This window comes from Anomaloglossus baeobatrachus, chromosome 5 (assembly GCF_048569485.1).
Source record: "Anomaloglossus baeobatrachus isolate aAnoBae1 chromosome 5, aAnoBae1.hap1, whole genome shotgun sequence".
In the NCBI taxonomy this organism is placed as follows: domain Eukaryota; kingdom Metazoa; phylum Chordata; class Amphibia; order Anura; family Aromobatidae; genus Anomaloglossus; species Anomaloglossus baeobatrachus.
Window position 1 is genome coordinate 506,645,665 of NC_134357.1, and position 24,856 is coordinate 506,670,520.

Sequence of the window (24,856 nt, forward strand, 5' to 3'; positions counted from 1 at the left end):
CCCCAGGCCCTGCCAGGTCACCCTCTATAACCCCACCGGTGTTCCCCGGTGTCCCACGGTACCTGTGCAGCGTTGATCCCCCGCGGCCCCCTCCTTCACAATAGACACTGCCGCATGCACAGAGCGACTGTCAGCTCAGCTTCCTGTGTTCAGACACAGTGAGTGGTGGTAACCATGCATCTGTAAGCTACTGCAATGCCCTGCTCATGAGGTAAGGAACATAGTTGATCAGGAGAGCTATACTACATTTCCAAATGGAGGTATTTGGTTTTATAGTTGCCCTGCTGAACGACTACCAAACATGAGAGTCCGTTATACGCCACAAGAAAACATGTCTAAATAGCGAGATCTGATGTTTAGTATTCATTCAGCTGGATAACTGGACTTAAAGGGGTATTCCATCTCCAAGATCCTATCCCCAATATATAGTAGGTGTAATAGCAATAATATTAACAAACACCTTTTTTTGGAAATGTAGTATAGTTCTCCTGATTAGGCATGCCCTTACCTCATGAGCAGGGCATTGCAGCTTTGGTAGCAACAGTTACGACCAAGAGCAACCCACTGTCTCTATGAATGGTGGTAACCATGCATACGTAAGCTACTGCAATGCCCTGCTCATGAGGTAAGGAACATAGTTAATCAGGAGAGCTACACTACATTTCCAAATGGAGGTATTTTCTATTTCTGTTGCCCTGCTGAATGAATACCAAACATGAGAGTCCGTCATACGCCGCAAAAAAACATGTTTAAATAGCGAGCTCTGTTGTTTAGTATTCATTCAGCAGGATAACTGGACTTAAAGGGGTATTCCATCTCCAAGATCCTATCCCAAATATATAGTAGGTGGAATAGTAATAATATCAGCAAATACCAATATTTGGAAATGTAGAATAGTTCTCCTGATTAGGCATGCCCTTACCTCATGAGCAGGGCATTGCAGCTTTGGTAGCAACAGTTACGACATGGACTCTGCTGCTGCGGACCCGGGGAAAGTGGGTGCAGATTCATTGAACCCACACTCCTCACATGGAGGGTCTGCACTCCTAGAAAATGGGTGATACATTCCCTGAGCGTGCCCCCCATATTCTAGACGGTCCAGAGTCGTCATGGGACCCCCTTACTTTTTTTCCTTACAATAAATTGGTGAAAGAGGGAATGTTTTGGGGAGTGTTTTTTCAAATAAATTTTTTTTTGTTGTCTATTTTTTCTTTTAGTACTGACAGTTTGTGATGTTGGGTATCTGATAGATGCCATGACATCACAAACTGCTTGGCTTGATGTCAAGTGACCTTACAGCTAGTATCAACCCCATTTATTACCCCGTTTGCCACCGCACCAGGGCACGGGATGAGCTGGGGTGAAGCACCAGGATTGGCACATCTAATGGATGCGCCACTTCTGGGGCGCCTGTGGCCTGCTATTTTTAGGCTGTGAAGGGGCAATAACTATGGACCTTCCCACCCTGAGAATACCAGACCACAGCTGTCCGCTTTACCTTGGCTGGTGATCCAATTTGGGGGGACCCTACTTTTTTTTTTGTAATTATTATTTATAAAATAATTATAAAAAAGAGCCTGGGGTGACCTCCACATTGGATACCCAACCACGGTAAAGCTGACAGCTGTGGTTTTCAGGCTACAGCCGTCTGCTTTACCCTAGCTGTCTATCGAAAATGGGGGGACCCACGTCATTTTTTTAACTATTTTTTTAAATAAAAAAAATTAATGGGCTTCCCTGTATTTTGATTGCCAGCCAAGGTAACGCCAGGCAGATGGGGGTGGAAACCCGTAGCTGTCTGCTTTATCTGCACTGAGAATCAAAAATACCGCGGAGCGCTTTTTTTCAATAATTTATTTTTACAGTACTGTGATGTCAGGCAATCAAAATACAGGGAAGCCCTTTTTTTTTTTTTTTTAGTTATTTAAATAAATAATTAAAAAAAAAAATATGTGGGCTCCCGCTGCATTTTTTTGTATTATTAGCTAAGGGTAATCCAAGAAGCTACTGGCTGCTAACACTGGCAATGGAAAATCCAGGGAAGTTTTTATTCTTTTTTTGCCAAAAAACTAAACAAAATAAAAATAACGTGGGCTTCGCCATATTTTTGTATGCTAGCCAGGTACAGCAGGCAGGTACGGTTGCCCCCAACCCCCAGCTGCCTATCTGTACCCGGCTGGGAACTAAAAATATAGGGAAGCCCTTTTTTTAATTATTTCATGAATTTCATGAAATAATTAAAAAAAAAAAAACAAACGATATAGGCTTCGCCCCATTTTTGTTTCCAGCCAGATACAACTAGGCGAATTGCAGCCCGCAGCCGCCCCAGAAAATGGCGCTTTCATAGAAGCGCCATCATCTGGTGCTGTATCCAACTCTTCCAGCAGCCCTGAAGGTGGCTTGCTGGGTAATACAGGGTTAATACTAGCTTTGTTTTACTAGCTAGTATTAAGCCAGAGATTCTTAATGTCAGGCAAGTTTGACCCGGCCATTAAGAATCTCCAATAAAGGGTTACAAAAACGACACCACACAGAGAAAAAATACTTTAATAGCAATAAATACACAGACACACTTAGAGACTCCATGTTTATTACACCCTCTCACCCCTCCACGATTCTGGTCTTCAGTCTTCTTTCTCCTTCAACCCATGCAGCTCTGCTACATCAGACAGCACTGCATGGGAGGAAGACGCTGCTGCTCCCGTGCAGTCTAATCACTCAGTGAGTGAGCAGAGGCTGCGGGTTGTAAGCGGTGACATCACCGCTGCCACCGTTGCTAACATAATCTGACAGGCGGGTTATCATAGCAACGGTGCTCCGATCACGTGATTCCGGGTGCCGCTATTTACTGGCTATGGCATCCAGTTCTTGCATGTGGGCTGACTCTGTAAAGAGCGCCGACATACAGGAACGAGGAGCCAAGCATGTGCCCAAGCATCTCACCGGTACACGGAGATGCTCAAACGAGCACCGCGTACCGGAGAGATGCACTGACAGGACCTAGCATGACATCTAGCCATGTGACCAGTCTGTAGCCAATGAGATAATACACACATGATTGGTCACATGCTATGACGACGTCACGGAAGGTCCTATCATCAGTGCTGGTTACCGGGAGGGCGCAGCGATGATCGGAAGGAGAAACGGTGGGAGACAGAGTCTGCAAGATGCATCGCGGGGACCTGTAAGTATAATAGCAATGTTTATTAACTGTATGTGTACATGTATAATGTGTTTGTCTGCCATTGTTTTCAATGGGGTTCGAAGGTGTTCGTCGAACGTTCACCGAACACACCCGCCGTTCGCCGAACCGAACTTGAATACTAGGGGGGTGGCTCAACACTAGTTGGGACCTTCAGGACTTTCCTGCCACCCTCCCCGGAGACCCACCCTGGAGTTCCTCAGTGGCAACATAACGCTCTCTAAGATCTACTATCTGGAGCACTTTACTAGGAGATGCCTGTCTGACCCAGCGCTGGAGGGGGTGTGGTAAGGCCCTCTGGAATTTATCAGCTATTATGCTGTCCACCATGACATTGGGAGACAGTATTTCGGGCTGCAATCACTTCTGTTTCAGATGTACTAAGTTATAACACTGGGACCTTGCTCACTTGGAAGGGTTGAACTTCAACTGATGCAACTGCTGGGCCAGAATCAACACATTTACACCAAGTCGTGCCAGGATCTAACAATTGCTTAGTCCGCCAGTTGCTCGGCCTGTAAGTCGAAATAGGCATTCAGAGGTCCTGACATTAGAAACGGAGCGATGGCTTCTGCCCTTTGACCCCTTTCGGCCACTCTCTCAAAGATGTCCAGGTAGGTCTTGACGTCTTCCAATGTTCTATTTTTGGGATTGCCACACGGACTGCTTGTTGGGCATAGTGGACCACCTGAGGAGTTCCTGCAGTATTTAGCGCCATCTTGTGCTGTACCAGCAGCTGGTTGATCTCCTGCTGTTGCTGGTTAAATATTTGTTGCTGCCAGGCGACCTCCATGACTGCTTTCCATCTCTGCATATATCCTCGTCTGGGTTTATGATAATCCTTTTACTCAAGATATATGTTGGCATCTAGCCAGAAGTGCAAAATATTAGCACCAGCCTCACTGTTTTTGCCCACATTCTCCATCAATTGTGGGAGTTTAGCTCTGGCAGGCAATGACAGGGATACAGTAAAGAGGCACACAATTTTTCAGTCCAAACTCAGAGTTTTATTCACACTGGTAGCAAAGAAAAAACAGAATCGTACATCAGATGGGAATGCAAAAGAAAAGTCCAGTTTGTTATCCAGCATATTTTAGGGCTGGGACGTGCCAGCCCTTTCAGGTATGAAGTTCCCACAAAACACATTTCAGCTTTCTCAGCCAAAACACCACTCTCCATTGATGTCTATTTATGCTGTCCTAACTCCTTCAGCTGTGCAACCTCGGTGTTGCCCCAAAAACCTGGAATAGCAGAGAAGATCCAGGCCAGGGTTTGACCTTCTCCTTGTTGCTCACCAGTGTGAGAAACAATTCCTGAGAGAAATATATCTTCCATATACCCCTCGCTGCATCACAATTTTCTAATAATTATTTAATGCTCTAAATTGTTTTTTTCATTTCGTTTGAAGAATTTACCATAACTTGTATTTTTTTCTTTTACATTTTGTCAATAAAAAAAAAAGAAAATAGCTACTTTCGTGTGTGCGTTTTCAGATGTATAAGAAGATTTTCTTTCTTTTTAAAACATTTCCCACATTCTGAACATGAAAATGGTTTCTCCCCTGTGTGAGTTCTTTGATGTCTGACAATATCTGATTTCAACCTAAAACATTTTCCACATTCTGAACACGAAAATGGCTTCTCTGCTGTGTGAATTCTCTGATGTGTAACAAGATGTGCTTTTTGGTTAAAACATTTCCCACATTCTGAACAAAAAAATGGCTTCTCCCCTGTGTGACTTCTCTGATGTCTAACAAGATGTGATTTCTCTGAAAAACATTTCCCACATTCTGAACAAGAAAATGGTTTCTCCCCTGTGTGAATTTTTTTATGTGTAACAAGATTTGCTTTCCAATTAAAACACTTCCCACATTCTGAACAAGAAAATGGTTTCTCCCCTGTGTGAATTTTTTTATGTGTAACAAGATTTGCATTCCAATTAAAACACTTCCCACATTCTGAACATGAAAATGGTTTATTCCCTTTGTAAGCCATTTTATGTTCAATAGTGCTGTGTCTTTGTTTTGTCTTTGATGAAGCAGAAAAAAGGACCTGTTGAAAAGGATCAGATGACCGTTTTTTTCTGAGAAGGTCTTGATGTGTATCTGACCTAATCACATGTTCTTCACAAGTATTTGGTGTGATGCTAAGATTATCTGCTGAAAAATCAGTGAATATCAGATGTCCCTCTGAGCTCCTAGTGCAGTTATCTGCCAAGAATAAAAATGATTTTATTATTTATCAGTAGGTTTGCATTGGAATTATATAACTATTTATATTGTATACAGTAGCATGCAAACGTTTGAGCAACCTTTATCAAAATTACTGTTATTCAAAACATTTAAGCAAGTTGAAAATTAACTGATCTCTAAAATGCACAAAGTTAAAGATGACTTCCTTTTGTATTATAGCCAAAACAAACATATATTTTCATCTTTTACATTTTTAAAAATAAGGAAAATGGGCTGATGCAAATGTTTGCGCACCCTTGTAAACCACAGCCACAGATTTTCAATGAAATTCAGATCAAGTGACTGGAAGGGCATTTTGTAAAATCTTTGGCTTGCGCCTTTTGAGGTTGTCTATTGTGGATTTTGATATGTTTTTAGGATCATTATCCATTTGTAGAAGCCATGCTCTTTTCAACTTCAGCTTTATTTTACAGATGGTGTGATGTTAAAATTTAATTTAATCCATTTTTCCATCTACCCTTGACATACAGTCAGGGCCAGAAATATTTGGACAGTGACACAAGTTTTGTTATTTTAGCTGTTTACAAAAACATGTTCAGAAATACAATTATATATATAATATGGGCTGAAAGTGCACACTCCCAGCTGCAATATGAGAGTTTTCACATCCAAATCGGAGAAAGGGTTTAGGAATCATAGCTCTGTAATGCATAGCCTCCTCTTTTTCAAGGGACCAAAAGTAATTGGACAAGGGACTCTAAGGGCTGCAATTAACTCTGAAGGCGTCTCCCTCGTTAACCTGTAATCAATGAAGTAGTTAAAAGGTCTGGGGTTGATTACAGGTGTGTGGTTTTGCATTTGGAAGCTGTTGCTGTGACCAGACAACATGCGGTCTAAGGAACTCTCAATTGAGGTGAAGCAGAACATCCTGAGGCTGAAAAAAAAGAAAAAATCCATCAAAGAGATAGCAGACATGTTTGGAGTAGCAAAATCAACAGTCGGGTACATTCTGAGAAAAAAGGAATTGACTGGTGAGCTTGGGAACTCAAAAAGGCCTGGGCGTCCACGGATGACAACAGTGGTGGATGATCGCCGCATACTTTCTTTGGTGAAGAAGAACCCGTTCACAACATCAACTGAAGTCCAGAACACTCTCAGTGAAGTAGGTGTATCTGTCTCTAAGTCAACAGTAAAGAGAAGACTCCATGAAAGTAAATACAAAGGGTTCACATCTAGATGCAAACCATTCATCAATTCCAAAAATAGACAGGCCAGAGTTAAATTTGCTGAAAAACACCTCATGAAGCCAGCTCAGTTCTGGAAAAGTATTCTATGGACAGATGAGACAAAGATCAACCTGTACCAGAATGATGGGAAGAAAAAAGTTTGGAGAAGAAAGGGAACGGCACATGATCCAAGGCACACCACATCCTCTGTAAAACATGGTGGAGGCAACGTGATGGCATGGGCATGCATGGCTTTCAATGGCACTGGGTCACTTGTGTTTATTGATGACATAACAGCAGACAAGAGTAGCCGGATGAATTCTGAAGTGTACCGGGATATACTTTCAGCCCAGATTCAGCCAAATGCCGCAAAGTTGATCGGACGGCGCTTCATAGTACAGATGGACAATGACCCCAAGCATACAGCCAAAGCTACCCAGGAGTTCATGAGTGCAAAAAAGTGGAACATTCTGCAATGGCCAAGTCAATCACCAGATCTTAACCCAATTGAGCATGCATTTCACTTGCTCAAATCCAGACTTAAGACGGAAAGACCCACAAACAAGCAAGACCTGAAGGCTGCGGCTGTAAAGGCCTGGCAAAGCATTAAAAAGGAGGAAACCCAGCGTTTGGTGATGTCCATGGGTTCCAGACTTAAGGCAGTGATTGCCTCCAAAGGATTCGCAACAAAATATTGAAAATAAAAATATTTTGTTTGGGTTTGGTTTATTTGTCCAATTACTTTTGACCTCCTAAAATGTGGAGTGTTTGTAAAGAAATGTGTACAATTCCTACAATTTCTATCAGATATTTTTGTTCAAACCTTCAAATTAAACGTTACAATCTGCACTTGAATTCTGTTGTAGAGGTTTCATTTCAAATCCAATGTGGTGGCATGCAGAGCCCAACTCGCGAAAATTGTGTCACTGTCCAAATATTTCTGGACATAACTGTATTCCCTATGCCATTGACTGCAACACAACCCCAAAGCATGATTGATCCACCCCCCTGCTTCATGGTTGGCGATATGTTACATAGTTACATATTTTGAAAAAGACCTAGGTCCATCTAGTTCAACCTTCAATCCACCAATTACCGTATTTTTCGCTTTATAAGACGCACTTTTGTTCCCCCAAATTTTGGGGGAAAGTAGGGGGTGCGTCTTATAATCCGAATATATGGGTGTGTGTGTGTATATATATATACTGCAGGGTCCAGGGGAGATGGGGGCAGCTCTGGAGAGGTGCTGGGGGCTGGTCAAAGCTGCAGGAGGGAGCCTTTGATCTCCTGCTCCCGCTCATATAATATGCACTGCCGCTGTCCATCAACGTGGTGCTGAAACCGCACCGCGGTGATGGGCTGGGGCAGCGGCGCATATTATATCTGCCTGCGCCCCCGTTTGATGGCACATGATCCCCACTGTGTTAGATATGGCCCCCATACTGCTGCCCATAGTAAAATAAAAAAAGCTTTACTTACCTCTAGCGCTGATCTCCCGGTGTCTCTGCTGCTGTCATCAGGCACGCAGAGATGATATCACTCTGCTGTGCCGATCACATGACCGGCACCGAGAACCAGGAAGTGTAGGAGGAGGAGCAGCACGCCGGGAGACAAAAGGAGGGATAGCGCTTAGAAGGTAAGGAAAGAGTGTTTTATTTTACTATGGGCAGCAGTATGGGGGCCATATCTAACACAGGGGAGGTGTGCCATCTATAGGGGCCATGGGCAGCACACATGGGGGCCATATCTAACACAAGGGAGGTGTGCCATCTATAGGGGCCATGGGCAGCACACATGGGGGCCATATCAAACACAGGGGAGGAGGAGACCTGTGCCAGCTGTAGGAGGCGTGTGCCATCTATAGGAGACCTGTGCCAGCTGTAGGAGACGTGTTCCATCAATAGGAGACCTGTGCCAGCTGTAGGGGACGTATGCCAGCTATAGGGGATGTGTGCCAGCAATATGAGACTTGTAACAGGCTGCCAGCAATAGGGGACGCATGCCAGCACAGGGGGACATGTGTCATAAATAGGGGACATGTGCCAGCAATAGGGGATGTGTGTCATCAATGGGGGACATGTGGCATCACTGGGGGACGTGTCCCACCACAAGGGGGCTATATTCAATATAAGGGGGCCATATCCAGATTAAGGGGGGCTAATTTTAGGATGGGGGGCTATGAGGGACATATACCCTATATGATTTGTTAGATGGAGACTACCATTATAAGATGCACCCCATTTAACATTAAAAAAAAAATTCTCTTTTCCTTCACCAAATTTGGGGGTGCGTCTTATAATCAGGTGCGTCTTATAAAGCGAAAAATACGGTATACATTTTGTCACTAAGTCACTTATAACAAACAATGTTGTGTGTACTGAGAAAATCATCCAGCCCTTTTTTTAAAAGCTGTTATAGTATCTGAAATTACTACCTCTTGTGGTAGGGCATTCCACAGTCTGGCTGCTCTAACTGTAAAGAACCCTTTCCTATTTAGCTGCCGGAATTGCTTTTCTTCCACTCATAGTGAATGCCCCCTGGTCCTTAGTATTGTCTTTGGAAGGAATAAGTTATGTGCCAGTCCTTTATATTTACCACACATGTATTTATACATATAAATGAGATCTCCTCTGAGACGTCTTTTTTTCTAAGCTAAACATATCTAAGTTTTTCAAGCTCTCATCATATGGGAGGCCTTCCATTCCTTGTAGCAGTCTGGTTACCCGCCTTTGAACTGACTCTAGCTTCTAAATGTCCTTTTTAAAATGTGGAGCCCAAAACTGGATCACATATTCTAGATGTGGCCTTACAAGTGATTTATATGTTCTTTTCCTGAAATTGTGTTCCCTTTTTCCTCCATGCATACCTTTGATCATTGTGGCGAAAGAGTTCTTTTTTAACCTCATCAGTCCAAAGAACTTGTTTCCAAAATGCAACACGCTTGTTTAGATCTTCTTTTGTATACTACTGATGCTGAATTTTATGGTGAGGATGCAGGAGAGATTTTCTTCTGATGACTCTTACACAAAGGCCATATTTGTGCAGGTGTCTCTGAACAGAAGACGAATGTACCACAACTTGAGTCTGCCAATCTTCCAGAAGGTCTTTTGCAGTCAAGCGGGGGTTCTAATTTGTCTCTCTAGCAATCCTACAAGCAGCTCTCACAGAAATAGTTTGCTGTTCCAGACCTTATCTTGACCTCCACTATTTCTGTTAACTGCCATTTCTTAATTACATTTCAAACTGAGGAAAGAGCACCTGGGCCTCCACCATTTTCATTTTCAGAGTGCTAGGCAGCTGCTTAGATTAACCCATGGCTGCTTGTTTTGGCACAAGGTCAGAGGAGGCTGTTTTTTATAAAGCTGGGAAATTTGCATCACCTGGCCTTTCCGAACGATGATAGTGAACAAGTCATAACCCTAACAGGCTAATTAAGGTCTGAAACCTTAGACCAGGGTTCCCCAACTCCAGTCCTCGAGGGCCGCCAACAGTGCATGTTTTCAGGATTTCCTTAGCATTGCATGGGTGTTGGAATCATCACCTGTGCAGGTGATTAAATTATCACATGTGCAATACTAAGGAAACCCTGAAAACATGCACTGTTGGCGGCCCTCGAGGACTGGAGTTGGGGACCCATGCCTTAGACAAAGCTGTCTGGACACACATCTCCTAGTCTGCCCAAAGGTTTGGATCATTGCATCACCCCATTCTCCTTTTAGTAATTTTTAAAATGTAAAAGATGAATATAATTTATTTTCTAAAATACAAAGTAAATATGTCCTCTTTAACTTTATGCCTTTTAGAGATCAATTTATCTTCAACTTGCTTAACTGTTCAGAATAACAATAATTTTGACCAAGTGTAGAGATAACTGTATAGATCAGTATTTATAGCATTTATAGAAGAATAATATTGAGGTTTTTAAATGGAGAAAATTCTCTTGTACATAACAGTGAAGCCTGTGGCTGACTGGTAATGTTTATTTAGAGACATCCCTTGACCACAAGGACCTGTGATGGGCCGGACTGTAAATTGGTATCTCTATAAATCACAAAAAAAATACTCCTAAAATTTTTCGTTAAACTTTTATTGAATATCAATATATTGAAAACGTGAAGTGAAGGTGGGGGGTGTTCAGAAAAACATAAAATACCCTAAGGGTCTCTAAAGTACAATAAAAAATGCAGTCTAGTGGACCAGCCAGCGGTATATCCCGACAAATGGTGGGAAATGCTTATATCGCTCCACCAGTCAACTTTACAAATGATGATACATCAATTACTTAACATTCATTGCAGAAACATTTTTAATACACAATTATTATCATCCAGATCCAATAGTTAACCATGCATTGAAAAAAAGACTTATATAAATTGTAAATTTATAGATAGATTTGGCATATATCTCTCAAATACAGAAACTTGGACTATATGTATTATTTGTAGAACAATGTAAAAAAAAAAAATTATAGAGTACTGTAGTAGGATAAAGTAAACATACAGTATTCTTTTCATGTAAAAAAAAGCATAAACAATTTAGCCCTAGGGTAACAGGGTAACATTTCTAGGGGCTAAATTGTTTATTTTAGGAGTATTTTTTCTGTGATTTATATTTTCGGGTTACTCCCTTTTGATCGTTTTTTCTGTGAATCGTTTAAATTGGTATCTCCTTTTCAGCAACTCAGAAATGGATTATGGATACAGGGAAGAAACCTTCCTACATGATCATGTAAAAAAAGAGAATTTTGTTTACTTACCGTAAATTCTTTTTCTTATAGTTCCGACATGGGAGACCCAGACCATGGGTGTATAGCTTCTGCCTCCGGAGGACACACAAAGTACTACACTAAAAAGTGTAGCTCCTCCCTCCGAGCATATACACCCCCTGGATGACCACATCTAGCCAGTTTAGTGCAAAAGCTGAAGGAGGACATCCACCCACAAGTAGAGATAGCGTAAAACCCGGAATAACCGGAACCTCTGTCTACAACAACAGCCGGTGAAAACACACGGAACAAGAAAACTGCCAACAGGCAACAGGGAGGGTGCTGGGTCTCCCATGTCGAAACTATAAGAAAAAGAATTTACGGTAAGTAAACAAAATTCTCTTTTTTTACATGATCATGTAGGAAGGTTTCTTCCCTGTATCCATAATCCATTTCTGAGTTGCTGAAAAGGAGGTACCAATTTAAACGATTCACAGAAAAAACGATCAAAAGGGAGTCCATGGGTGGGAAATAAACAGAAAACTGAGAAGTAGGCAAAACCTAACTTCACAAATGGGCGACAGCCGCCTGAAGGATGCGTCTGCCCAAGCTCGCATCTGCCGAAGCATGAGCATGCACTTGGTAGTGCTTCGAAAAGGTGTGCAGACTAGACCAAGTGGCAGCCTGACAGACCTGCTGAGCCGTAGCCTGGTGCCTGAAAGCCCAAGAGGCACCGACAGCTCTGGTCGAGTGCGCCTTAATCCCCGGCGGGGGAGGCACCTGAGAACATTGGTAGGCATCGGATATGGCCGACCTAATCCAACGAGCTAGGGTCGGTTTAGAAGCCGAGAGACCCTTGCGCTGACCTGTGGTCAGCACAAAAAGAGAGGTGCACCGCCTAAGAGCAGCGGTGCGTGACACATAGATCCGGAGCGCCCGCACCAAATCTAAAGTATGCAACGCTTTCTCAAAGCGATGCACAGGGGCCGGACAAAGGGAAGGCAATGAAATGTCCTGGTTAAGGTGGAAAGGAGACACCACCTTAGGGAGAAAGTCCGGAGTCGGACGGAGAACCACCTTGTCTTGGTGAAAAACCAAAAAGGGTGACTCCGAAGAGAGCGCAGCCAAATCAGAGACTCTCCTGAGAGAAGTTATGGCCACCAGAAAGACCACTTTCTGTGAAAGTCGAAACAAAGAAACCTCCCTAAGAGGCTCAAAGGGGGGTTTCTGTAAGGCCGTGAGGACCAGATTAAGGTCCCAGGGATCCAGAGGCCGCCGGTAAGGCGGAATGATGTGAGATGCGCCCTGCATGAAGGTGCGCACCTGGGCCAGTCGGGCGATACGCCGCTGGAACAACACTGACAGAGCCGAGACCTGTCCCTTGAGGGAATTGAGGGATAGTCCTAGCTGCAGACCGGACTGTAGAAAGGACAGGATGGTCGGCAAGGAAAACGGCCAAGGAGCATGGCCGGAAGAGCGACACCAGGACAGGAAAATTCTCCAAGTCCTGTGGTAAATCCTGGCCGAGGAAGCCTTCCGAGCCTGAGTCATAGTGGAGATGACCTCGGAAGGAATGCCTGAAGCCGTCAGGATCCAGGACTCAAGAGCCACGCCGTCAATCTGAGAGCCGCAGAATTCTGGCGGAAAAACGGACCTTGTGAGAGAAGGTCTGGGCGGTCCGGGAGATGCCACGGCACCTCTACGGACAGACGGAGCAGGTCTGGGTACCAAGCTCGCCTGGGCCAGTCTGGAGCAATGATTATGACCCGGCGGCCCTCCATTCTGATCTTGCGCAGGACTCTGGGCAAGAGAGCTAGAGGGGGAAACAAGTAGGCCAGACGGAACTGGGACCAATCCTGAACCAGCGTGTCCGCTGCCAAGGCCTGAGGATCGTGGGAGCGAGCCACGTAAACCGGCACTTTGTTGTTGTGCCGGGATGCCATTAGATCCACTTCCGGAGTGCCCCACTTGCGGCAGATTGACCGGAACACTGCCGGATGCAGGGCCCACTCGCCGCTGTCCACAGTTTGACGGCTGAGATAATCTGCCTCCCAGTTTTCTACGCCTGGGATGTGGACTGCGGATATGGTGGACTTGGAGTCCTCCGTCCACTGAAGGATACGTTGAACTTCCAACATTGCTAGGCGGCTGCGAGTCCCGCCCTGGTGATTGATGTAGGCAACTGCTGTCGCGTTGTCTGACTGGACTCGAATGTGCTTGCCCGCCAACAGGTGGTGAAAGGCTACGAGAGCTAGGAGCACAGCTCTGATTTCCAGCACATTGATCGAGAGGGCTGATTCGGACGGAGTCCAAGTGCCCTGTGCTCGGTGGTCTAGAAACACTGCTCCCCAGCCGGATAGACTGGCATCCATGGTGAGAATCACCCAGGACGGGGCCAGAAAGGAGCGTCCCTGGGACAGAGAGAGGGGCCGAAGCCACCACTGAAGAGAGCTCCTGGTCTGTGGCGACAGAGCCACTAGCCTGTGCAAGGAAGAGGTCCGCTTGTCCCAACAGCGGAGAATGTCCAGCTGCAGAGGACGCAGATGGAACTGGGCAAAGGGAACCGCTTCCATTGACGCCACCATCTGACCCAGCACCTGCATGAGGTGCCTGATGGAATGACGGCGGGGCTTCAACAGAGAGCGCACCGCCAGATGAAGGGACTGCTGTTTGACTAAGGGCAGCTTCACAAGTGCCGGCAGAGTCTCGAATTGCATCCCTAGGTACGTAAGTTTCTGGGTCGGGGTCAGAGTGGACTTGGGCAGATTGACAAGCCACCCGAATTGAACAAGCGTGGCGAGAGTGAGCGAGACACTCCGCTGACAGTCTGCACTGGATGAAGCCTTGACTAGAAGGTCGTCCAGGTAAGGAATCACTGCCAACCCCTGGAGGTGCAGAACCGCAACTACTGCTGCCATGACCTTGGTGAATACACGAGGGGCCGTGGCTAACCCGAAGGGGAGAGCCACGAATTGGAAATGTTCCTCTCCGATTGCAAAACGTAGCCAACGCTGGTGTGAAACTGCAATTGGCACATGCAGATAGGCATCTCTGATGTCGATGGATGCTAGAAAATCTCCTTGGGTCATTGAGGCAATGACCGATCGCAGAGATTCCATGCGAAAGTGCCGCACCTGAACATGCTTGTTGAGAAGCTTGAGATCCAGGATGGGTCGGAAGGAACCGTCCTTCTTGGGGACTAGGAAGAGGTTTGAGTAGAAACCTCTGAACCGTTCCCGGGCGGGAACTGGTACAATTACTCCGTTGGCCTGCAAGGATGCCACGGCCTGAGAGAAGGCGGCGGCTTTGGAGCAGGGGGGAGTGGACAAAAAAAATCTGTTTGGCGGGCTGGAAGAAAATTCTATCCTGTAGCCGTGGGAGATGATATCCCGCACCCACTGATCGGAGACGTGTTGAAACCACACGTCGCCAAAGTGGGAGAGCCTGCCACCGAGCAAGGACGTTGCTGGCGCAGCCAGATAGTCAAGAGGAGGCTGCCTTAGTGGCAGCGGCTCCTCCGCTCTTCTGAGGACGCGGCTTCGTGCGCCAGCTGGGTTTTCGATCCTTGGCTGAGTTAGTGGACGAGGCTGAGGGCTTAGAGGATGACCAGTTAGAGGAACGAAAGGAACGAAACCTCGACTGGTTCCTGCCCTGGACAGGTTTCCTAGTTTTAGTTTGTGGCAAGGAAGTACTCTTCCCGCCAGTAGCTTCCTTAATAATTTCATCCAGTTGTTCACCGAACAGCCGGGACCCAGCAAAGGGGAGCCCAGCAAGGTACTTCTTGGAAGAAGCGTCTGCTTTCCACTCTCGAAGCCACAAGATCCTGCGGATCGCGAGGGAATTAGCGGAAGCCACCGCCGTGCGGTGAGAAGCCTCCAGAATGGCAGACATGGCATAGGATGACAAAGCCGAAGCCTGGGAAGTTAAGGCAACCATTTTGGGCATAGATTCCCTGGTGAGGGAATGCATCTCCTCTAGAGAAGCAGAGATGGCTTTGAGAGCCCACACTGCTGCAAAAGATGGTGAGAACGAGGCCCCTGCCGCCTCATATACAGATTTGGTCAGAAGGTCAACCTGGCGGTCAGTGGGATCCTTAAGTGAGGTGCCATCGGCCACAGATACAACTGTCCGGGCTGAGATTCAAGACACCGGAGGATCTACCTTTGGTGAATGAGCCCACTCCTTGACCACCTCTGGTGGAAAGGGAAAACGGTCATCAGAACTACGCTTTGGGAAGCGTTTGTCAGGACAGGCCCTGGGCTTGGTCACAGTGGCCTGAAAACTGGAGTGGTTAAAAAACATACTCCTTGCTCTCTTAGGTGAGGTAAACTGGTGTTTTTCTACCAGAGAGGCTTGTTCCTCTGACACTGGTGGATTGAGGTCCAGTACGGAATTAATGGACGCAATCAAGTCACTAACATCCGCATCACCTTCAGATAGATCAATGGGGAATGGGGTACATAGAGGTAGCGTCCGAGCCCACAGTAAAGGCATCCTCCTCGCCCTGCAATTCAGCTCGTGAATCAGAGCCGTGGGACGAGGAAGGAGAAGAGTCCCTGCGTCTCCGTTTAGGAGGACGGGGTCCGGGAACAGATGAAAAATCCTCTGTGAGCTCTGCAGAGCGAGTCGGAGCAGCAGAGGCGCCCTGAGAAGGGGGCTGATGCATGGTCAGCAGAGTCCGGGACAGCTGTCCAATGGAGTCGGCAAAGGACTGGAAGATAGCTTTAGAAAACGATGCTACCCAAGCCGGGGGTTCAGCCACCGGGGCTGGAGCAGCCGGAGGGACCCCTGGGGAGACTCCAGGCTGAGGCACCACCATGTTAGAGCAGGCATCACAATGTGGATATGTGCTCGGTTCAGGCAGTATGAGCTTACATGCAGTGCATATAGAGTACAGCCTTGCAGCCTTGCTCCTAGTGTGAGACATGCTGCTGAGGTGGAGGTTCTGCAGTAAAGAACACACTCCTTCAGAATGACTCCCAGAGAGTGTACAAGAAAGTCCACAACCAGAGGTTGTGGCTTACCAGACCATTTTGTGTGCCCTCCGGATTCCACAGCTTGGACCCCCAGACAGATGCAGAGCTGCAGCAACCAGCGCCGATCAGTGTGTAAACGCTGATAAAATGGCGCCGGAGAGGAGGGGGGCGGGGTTTAGTTCAAGAGCGGGAACCAGAGGGCCAAGGAGAAATACAGGGGAGGGAAACATCTCCTCAGAGAGGAGTGTCCTCCCCTGAGCTGAACGGCCGGTGGGCGGCGCCGCACTGTCCCCCTGCAGTGGCAGTGAAAACGAAACTAGGCTGCAGCCGAAGCCGGGGCCTAAATTTTCTCATGCGGCCGACGAGCAGGCACCCTCGGCGCGGTTCTCAGGAGAAAACCAGAGAACCAGCCGGAAATCACAGCACAGTGAAATAACACACTCTCCCCACAATAAATGCACAAGGGACCCTTCAATAACGTCTCAATACTTAGCTTATGAGACGCAGGGCCAGGTCCCTGAGGGGTGAGCGCTCCGTCCGGCAGGGTCCTGAAAGGGCTGCGGATGGAGACCGGTCTCCTGCAAAGCAGTGAGAACCGTGATGGCTCCCACTTCAAGCCAGAGCCCGAGGGATGGTGAAGGAGCGCGGCATGTAAGGCTCCAGCCTTGTAAAATCAACCTTAACAGCACCGCCGACACAGTGGGGTGAGAAGGGACATGCCGGGAGTCCAGCTTGGACCCGCTTTTCTTCCAACTCTTTGAAATCAAAAATCAAAAATCAGATGAAAATGCATGTGTGTGTGACCTCCTGAACACAAAGCATTGAACTGGCTAGATGTGGTCATCCAGGGGGTGTATATGCTCGGAGGGAGGAGCTACACTTTTTAGTGTAGTACTTTGTGTGTCCTCCGGAGGCAGAAGCTATACACCCATGGTCTGGGTCTCCCATAAGGAACGATGAAGAAAAGCATTTTTTTAGCACAAAGGGGCCAATTTATCAAACTGTTTATAATAGTTTTCTGGCACAGAACACAGAAAAGTCGCAAACCTTTTGCTCAAAGTGTCACAAAACTCTAGTAATTTTTGACATTTTCACGCCAGTCTCAGCCAAGTCCACCAAAGTGAGTGCAGCATTGACAAGGCTTGGTGGTATCCACCAAATCCCTCAAGAGTTATGCCACTGTAGTAGCATAACTGACGCCCATCAAAAATGTTGCTCTGGTCGATCCCTAACTTTAATACCATTTCTGGCAAGACTCTTGATTCTGAGATGTGCCAAATTCATTAAATTTCAAACACATCGTAATGAATTCAGCATAACTTACCCCACCGCAGCTCTTCATTAAGAAGACGGGAATCACCATGCCAACATTAATGAATCAGTCTCTAAATCTTAAAACACTCATCCCCAACAAATCTGTCACTTCTCTGCATTTAGTGATCACTACTCACCTGGGCGGTTATCTGTAGGAATCTCCTCTTTACACCACTCATCACCTATCACATATGTTTCTGTAGTATTCATATGGGTCAGATCTTCATCCTGAAATAAATGTTTAAAAAGTCACAGACAAATGGAGATGTTTGGTGAAATGATTTGAAAAACAACAAAGATCAAACAAAATCCAACCTGTCGCCTCCTAATTGTAACCAGCAGTCTCGGTAACCAGAAAATTGTGAGAAGATCCAGACAACATCTAATGTCTATGATCATCTTTATCATGTCATCTGCACCAAGTATAAACCATACACTGAATGGCCACATTATTAGAGACCCCCATCTAGGAGCACGTTCGGCCTCCATCGGTCTTCAGAACTGCAGCAATTTGTGACGCCCTGGAGAATCCAGGTAGTCACAGATAGGCCCCTGCATTACACCATTCCCTCATTAGGTGACACACAGCCGACCTGAAACCCTAGTCACCCCCCTTTAGGGAAAGATAGACACACCAGTGGGCGTGACCAGGCAGTTGGTGCACGCCCACCTAGGGGTTTAGACAGCCCAGGGCGGGAAAACAGTAGTCTTATTCTGAAGTTCAAGTTGAGAGGAGGTGTGCTGGGGCTGGGTAGGGGCTGGGTAGGGGCCCTGGTGCCTTTGGCTAGGTGGCAGACGGTGGTCTCCATCAGCAGGAGACGGGAAGACGCCTCGGTGGAACCGAGGTGGACCGGGACAGGGTAGTGGCTCGCCGGTACCGACACGGGGAACCGACCCGGAAACCGTAGCACAATGGGGGTACTCGGACCCTGAAGCCGGAAACCAGAAACGACTGGACTGGTTAATTAACCGATTGAGGCCAGGACTAGAGGTCCTGTCCCACCCAAAGTCCCTCATAGAAGACAACAGCGCACTGATTAGGGATAAGAGGTCACCGCCAGGGCCCATAGATCCCACGGGCCAGCGTCTGCAGGCACGGCTTCTTAGGCCACATCCAGCCGGGAGCGGACTCCTACGTTTCACACTAGGAAGTTATTTCTACTTAAAACAGTGCAGAGGACAGAGATAGAGACCACCAGCTGGACGGGGGACCCTGAATGCGACCGGCCGAGGCAACTGCCACCATCACCTTGGTTTACCAGAGACTTGTGTGTTTTACTAACAGTGAGTACACCTGCACCATCTTGCGGTTGCAATCCCCTTGCACCTCAGCCACCGGGTCCCAGGGCCACCATCCCTGCCCACGGAGGGGTTAACAACTTGCTGCGCAACATCTCCCCCGGGTGGCCCGTAACTGCAGCGGTGGTGTCCCAACTCACCACGCACCGTGGGTGGCGTCATGAACTTAATACGGCCCAGCCCGTACATATACGTCCCCCCTTTTATTCGGCGTGTCTGCGAGACCCTCGAGGCACCACCCCTGAAGGTCTGGGCCCGAGCAGCGCCGGCTGCTGGCACGGGGTCAGCACAAATTCATCACATCAGATTCCTCTAGGTGTTGAGATTGTTCCCCAGGAATACTGGTCACTGCCAACAGGATAATTACTTGCAGTTGCTGCAAATTAGATGGAGGAGCTGACATTCTTTGAACAACCTCATCTACCTTGGCACAGAGATGCTTTATATGATTAAGATCTGAGGACTGTGAAGGCCGGGGAAGGAAGAAGAAGTAATGTCATGTTCCTGGTGTAAAGAAAAAGAAGATCCTGGTACCCAATGGAGAGACTTGCTGTGTGACATAAAGCTTTACATGTGATGCTGAAGGATATACTGGTATTAAAGGACTCTTATGCTAAGTACTGTCATTATATGGTTGATACTATGTTTTGTTGTAATTACTTTTATGTGAAAGTCATAGGAGAGTAGGCAGCTCGGCAAGGGACAGTTACAGGTGGGTCAGCCTCTCAGCTGGGCAGAGGAGAGTTACAGAGGGTCAGCCCTGCAGCTGGACAGGGGAGAGTTACAGCGAGTCAGCCCTGCAGTTGGCAGAGGAGAGTTACAAAGGGTCAGCCTCTTAGCTGGGCAGAAGAGAGTTACAGAGGGTCAGCCCTGCAGCTGGGCAAGGGAGCGTTACAGAGGGTCAGCCCTGCAGCTGGACAGGGGAGAGTTACAGCGAGTCAGCCCTGCAGTTGGGCAGAGGAGAGTTACAGAGGGTCAGACCTTCAGCTGGACAGGGGAGAGTTACAGCGCGTCAGCCCTGCAGTTGGGCAGAGAAGAGTTACATTGGGTCAGCCTCTCAGCCGGGCAGAGGAGAGTTACAGAGGGTCAGCCCTGCAGCTGGGCAGAGGAAGAGTTACAGAGGGTCAGCCCTGCAGCTGGGCAGAGGAAGATTTACAGAGGGTCAGCCCTGCAGCTGGGCAGAGGAGAGTTACAGAGGGTCAGTCTTGCAGCTGGTGGGAGTCTTTGGAGAGGTTTCTAGTTGACTCATTTTATAAACAATAGACTGTAATTCTAGCACACATTTCCTATGTGGGGCTCTGTACAGTGACGTTGTGGCACCATGTACTGCTCATTGTTGCACTTGAGATGTGATATTATGTGTCCAAAAAACTAAGGAAAAAGAGTAAAGTTTTAATCTGTAAATAGACTCTGTAAATAGGCTGTTAGAGATCAGTTGTAGATTTAGGGGTACTTTGCACGCTGCGACATCGCTAGCCGATGCTAGAAATGCCGAGCGCGATAGTACCCACCCCCATCGCACATGCGATATCTTGTGATAGCTGCCGCAGCGAACATTATCGCTACGGCAGTTTCACATGCACTTACCTGCCCTGCAACATCGCTCTGGCCGGCAACCCGCCTCCTTACTAAGGGGGCGGGTCGTGCAGCGTCATAGCGACGTCACACGGCAGGCAGCCAATAGAAGCGGAGGGGCGGAGATGAGCAGGACGTAAACATCCCGCCCACCTCCTTCCTTCCGCATAGCCGGCGGGACGCAGGTAAGATGTTCCTCGCTCCTGCGGCTTTACATGTTGCGACATCGTTACTGGCGCCGGATGTGAGTCACTTTCGATTTGACCCTGACGATATCGCAGTAGCGATGTCGTAGCGTGCAAAGTACCCCTTGGAGTTTGAGAGAGAGGAAATGAAATACAGAGACACGAGGAGAAGGCCGGACCAGTGTGTGTGACAAGGAAGGATGAAGACATTGTGTTTCTAAAATGACCACTAAGAGGCCGAAAAACTGGAGTAAAGATGGTAGGATTTGGGGCCAGATTACATATCTGTTAATGAAGTAGAAGAAACAACTCTTGTGGATTTGAGCTGAAGGTCCAGAAAGGTAGCTAAGTGTTTGTGGGAAGCCTGAGGTGACAAGGACAGTGGCTAAGTATTACCCTGACTGACTGTACAGAGGAGTGGACTGCATGGAAAAGGAGTCAGGAAAAGTCCTATGAGGAAAAATAGAGGGTCAGTGAAAACTACTGGGTGTAACTGATGGAAACTGTATAAGTTATGTGCCTCCATTGGAAAAGAATATTGTATTTACAAGTAGAGATGAGAGGACAATATAAAGAAAATAAGAAAAATATTAAAGTGTAGGACGTTGACAAAAGGGCGGGATTGGCACCAAGAAGCAGAAGCGAGCAGATGTATGTGCAAGGGTGCGTGATGTTACCCTCCTAGCTGAAGGAGCGAACTCATTGCAGACTGTGAAGTGTGTGAGTCAAGTCGCTCCCATGAGACACCGGCCGACACCGCTTGTCACAACTCTGAGTCCACGCCACATGGTGAAGCCGCAGATGCTGATGGTCAAAACCACAAGCCCAAGCTGTGTGGTCAAGCCACAGGCGCTGCTTATAACCTCTCAAGGAAGATGACTGGATTAATGGGTGACTTGACAATCGTTAATTGGGTTACATCTTTTTCTGGTAAAGGAGTGTTATTACAAGGTGGTTCTTAGGGTAACATGCTGCTAAGAGTTATGGTCATTGTACGTATAACCTGAATCCATATTTGATGAGTATTTTTAAGCTCATATACTGTACCCCGGGAACCTACATTGAGTTCCCAAGCCTCATATCAACCTGTGTAAATAATAAATACCATATAAAATCAACACTGCGTCATCCTTCTAAGGCTAGGTTCACATTTCCATTGTTTTGCATCAGTCACAATCCGTCGCCTTGAGGAATTACGGTATCCTGCAAAATATTTTTCAGGAATCCAGTTTTTCCCCATAGACTTCTATTAGTGACGGATTGCGACTGATGATGCTGCGTTGCATCCGCTGCGTCGAGGTCAGTCGTTTTTTAACTGACCGCCGGGCGGGAGCAACGCAGCCTGTAACGTTTTTTGAGCAGCGCAATCCGTAGGATTTTGCTGCGCATGCTCTCTCTGGCTCCCTGCACCCATAACCAGGATACACATCGGGTAACCAAGCAATGCGCTTTGGTTAGTTACCCGATATTTACAGTGGTTACGTGTGCAGGGAGCCAGCGCTAAGCGGTGTACGCTGGTATCCAAGATAAATATCGGATAACCAAGCAAAAAGAGCTTTGCTTTTAGTTACCCGATATTTACCCTGGATACGTGTGCAAGGAGGCCGACACTTCCCCGCTCGGCTCTGCCCCCTCCCGCACTCCGCATGTGTACACACTCACTTGTCCCCAGCCGTGCAGTCCCCGCTGCACTGACGTCCTCAGCGCCATGGACCCGCTCGGCTCCGCCCCCTCGCGCTCCACCCCCCGCACACAACGGAGTCCGACAATGATTTCTGTTCTTTGTCATCCGTTGTACAACGCATCAGTCACATGCGTCAAGCAACGCATGTGACTGATGCAAAACAACGGAAATGTGAACGTAGCCTAACTGTGTTGCATTTTGGACCTGTTTCTTACATACACATCATAGGGAAGATTTCATGACACCTTCCCTCCATCTACCTGATCATCCTGAGGAACATTGAGATTTTCTTCTTTACAGTCCTGTGGAAGAAGAGGATGGGGACATCTCTCTGGTGTTGTCCTCTTTCTGGATACAACTGTAGGAAACACATACAGGGACTGAAATCATTCTTTACATACAGATAATTATAGTCCATGTGTATTTAGTCCTGTCTATTACCTGGTGATGTGAGGGGCTGGGGAACCTCCATCATGACGTCCTTGTACAGATCTTTGTGTCCTTCTAAATACTCCCACTCCTCCATGGAGAAATAGACGGTGACATCCTGACACCTTATAGGAACCTGACACATACAATGATACCGTCATCCTCCGATCCCTTCATAGTGTTACTGTATAATGTCTCAGCATTCCCAGCAGTGTCACCTCTCCAGTCAGCAGCTCAATCATCTTGTAGGTGAGTTCTAGGATCTTCTGGTCATTGATGTCCTCATGTATCAGGGGGTGAGGTGGAGGCCCCGTGATTGGGCTCAGAGGTCTTCCCCATCCCTCAGACACAGGGGCCTGACAGCGCTCACTAGAGGTCTTCTTCACTACTGTGTAATCCTGGATATGGAGAGACACATTAATAGATCTCACTACAGACATTTCCAGAGTCCTCACCTCTCCAGTTCTGTCCATCTGTTATTCCCATAGATAAGAATGATGTAATGTGACGTCATCAGAATCTCTCACCTCTCCAGTAAGCCGGAAGAGGATCTCTAGGGTGAGGTGTAATATCCTCTCCGCCATCTTGTCCCTGTCCCTATCCATCCTTGATAGGTCAATCAGGAAAATTCTCTTATATAGAAGATCTGAGAGGATCCGATATTGTAGGGACCTGAATGGGGAGAAGATGACGATGTAACATCAGAAAGATCCCATGTCAGAAATCTCCGGAGCTGCTACCGGCTTCACATGATCACTACATCCAGTTCTGGCCCCGTCCTGCCCCCGGTATAACACACAATCCAACTATAGTCACACACAGAGATTTATCACAGAATATCTACAATCCAGCACCAAAATCACAGAATAAATTTTAAAAGGAAAAATCTAAAATAGCTGAATCTTTAATAAATATTTCATAAAAAGTAGACACAGTTATAAAGTGCAGGAACATCCACAGATATTGGGATGGCAGAATCGGGGCCGTGGGGCATAGATGATAGAACATTAACCTCTTCTCCACCCACCCTGTTTTCACCTTCATGACCTGGCCAAATTTTTCTTTTCTGACCAGTCTCATTTTATATACTAAAATTACAAATTTTGGACAATACTTTTTGTATTTGTGAAAACATATCAGAAATTTGGTGCCGTTTTTGAAAATGTCAAACTTTTATTTTTTATGCTCTTAAACCAGTTATTCTGCAATATAGTTAACTTCCCACGTCTACTTTACATCAGCACCATTTTTAAAACATATTTTTGTTTGTTAGAACATTAGAAGGGTTAAAATTTTATCAGCAATTTCTCATTTTTCCAACAACATTTACAAAACTTTTTTTAGGGACCACATTCTATTTGAAGTTAAATTTATTAACTCTTCAGGTGCTTTGCAAGAAGTAAAGCATTGTGGAAGGAAAACAATTAGTTTTTACATTTTCCCCACAAATATGTTACTTTAGTCCCAAATTTTGCATTTTCACAAGAGTAACAAGAGAAAATTCACCATACAATTAGTTGTGGAAGTTCTCCTGAGTATTCTGATACCACAAGTGTGGTGTAAAACTACTGTTTGGGTGCATGACAGGGCACAGAAGGGAAGAAGCGCCATTTAACTTTTTGAATGCAAATTTGACTGGAATTATTAGTGGTGCTATATCACGTTTGGAGAGCCCCTGATATGCCTTAATAATAGAGCTCCCCCACAAGTGACCCAATTTTGGAAACTAGACCCTCAAGGAATTTATCTAGATGAGTGCTAAGCACCTTTAACTCACAAGCAATAATTGGCGAACGCGAACCTCATGTTACTGTTTGGGTTTGGCTGCATAGGTAAAAATAAAAAAATGGTGATTAAAGCAGGACAGTTATTCTTAAGGAGTTCCACCGCTGCTGTCACATTGCTACCGGTCCACTCAGTAAACCTTATGGATATTCACCAATTCCCTGCCCACCCTCTTTGTCGGCATCTGTGATTGGTTTCCCTCACATTACCTTTCTGGGTCCCCGAAGTGGAGTGTAAAAATAAATGATTGAAAAAAATGGGTTTGGGATCCCCGTATTTTGATAC

General features: G+C 46.5%; 1 protein-coding gene across 1 annotated transcript in view; it reads right to left on the minus strand.

The window, feature by feature from the left end:
- The window catches only part of LOC142312849 (uncharacterized), a 202,909-nt gene that overhangs the window by 94,214 nt on the left and 83,839 nt on the right, over positions 1 to 24,856 (minus strand). The window contains 3 exon segments of the mRNA XM_075351837.1: positions 3,612 to 3,717; positions 3,829 to 4,026; positions 4,676 to 5,159. Coding sequence (XP_075207952.1) covers positions 3,612 to 3,717; positions 3,829 to 4,026; positions 4,676 to 5,159 — 788 coding nt within the window.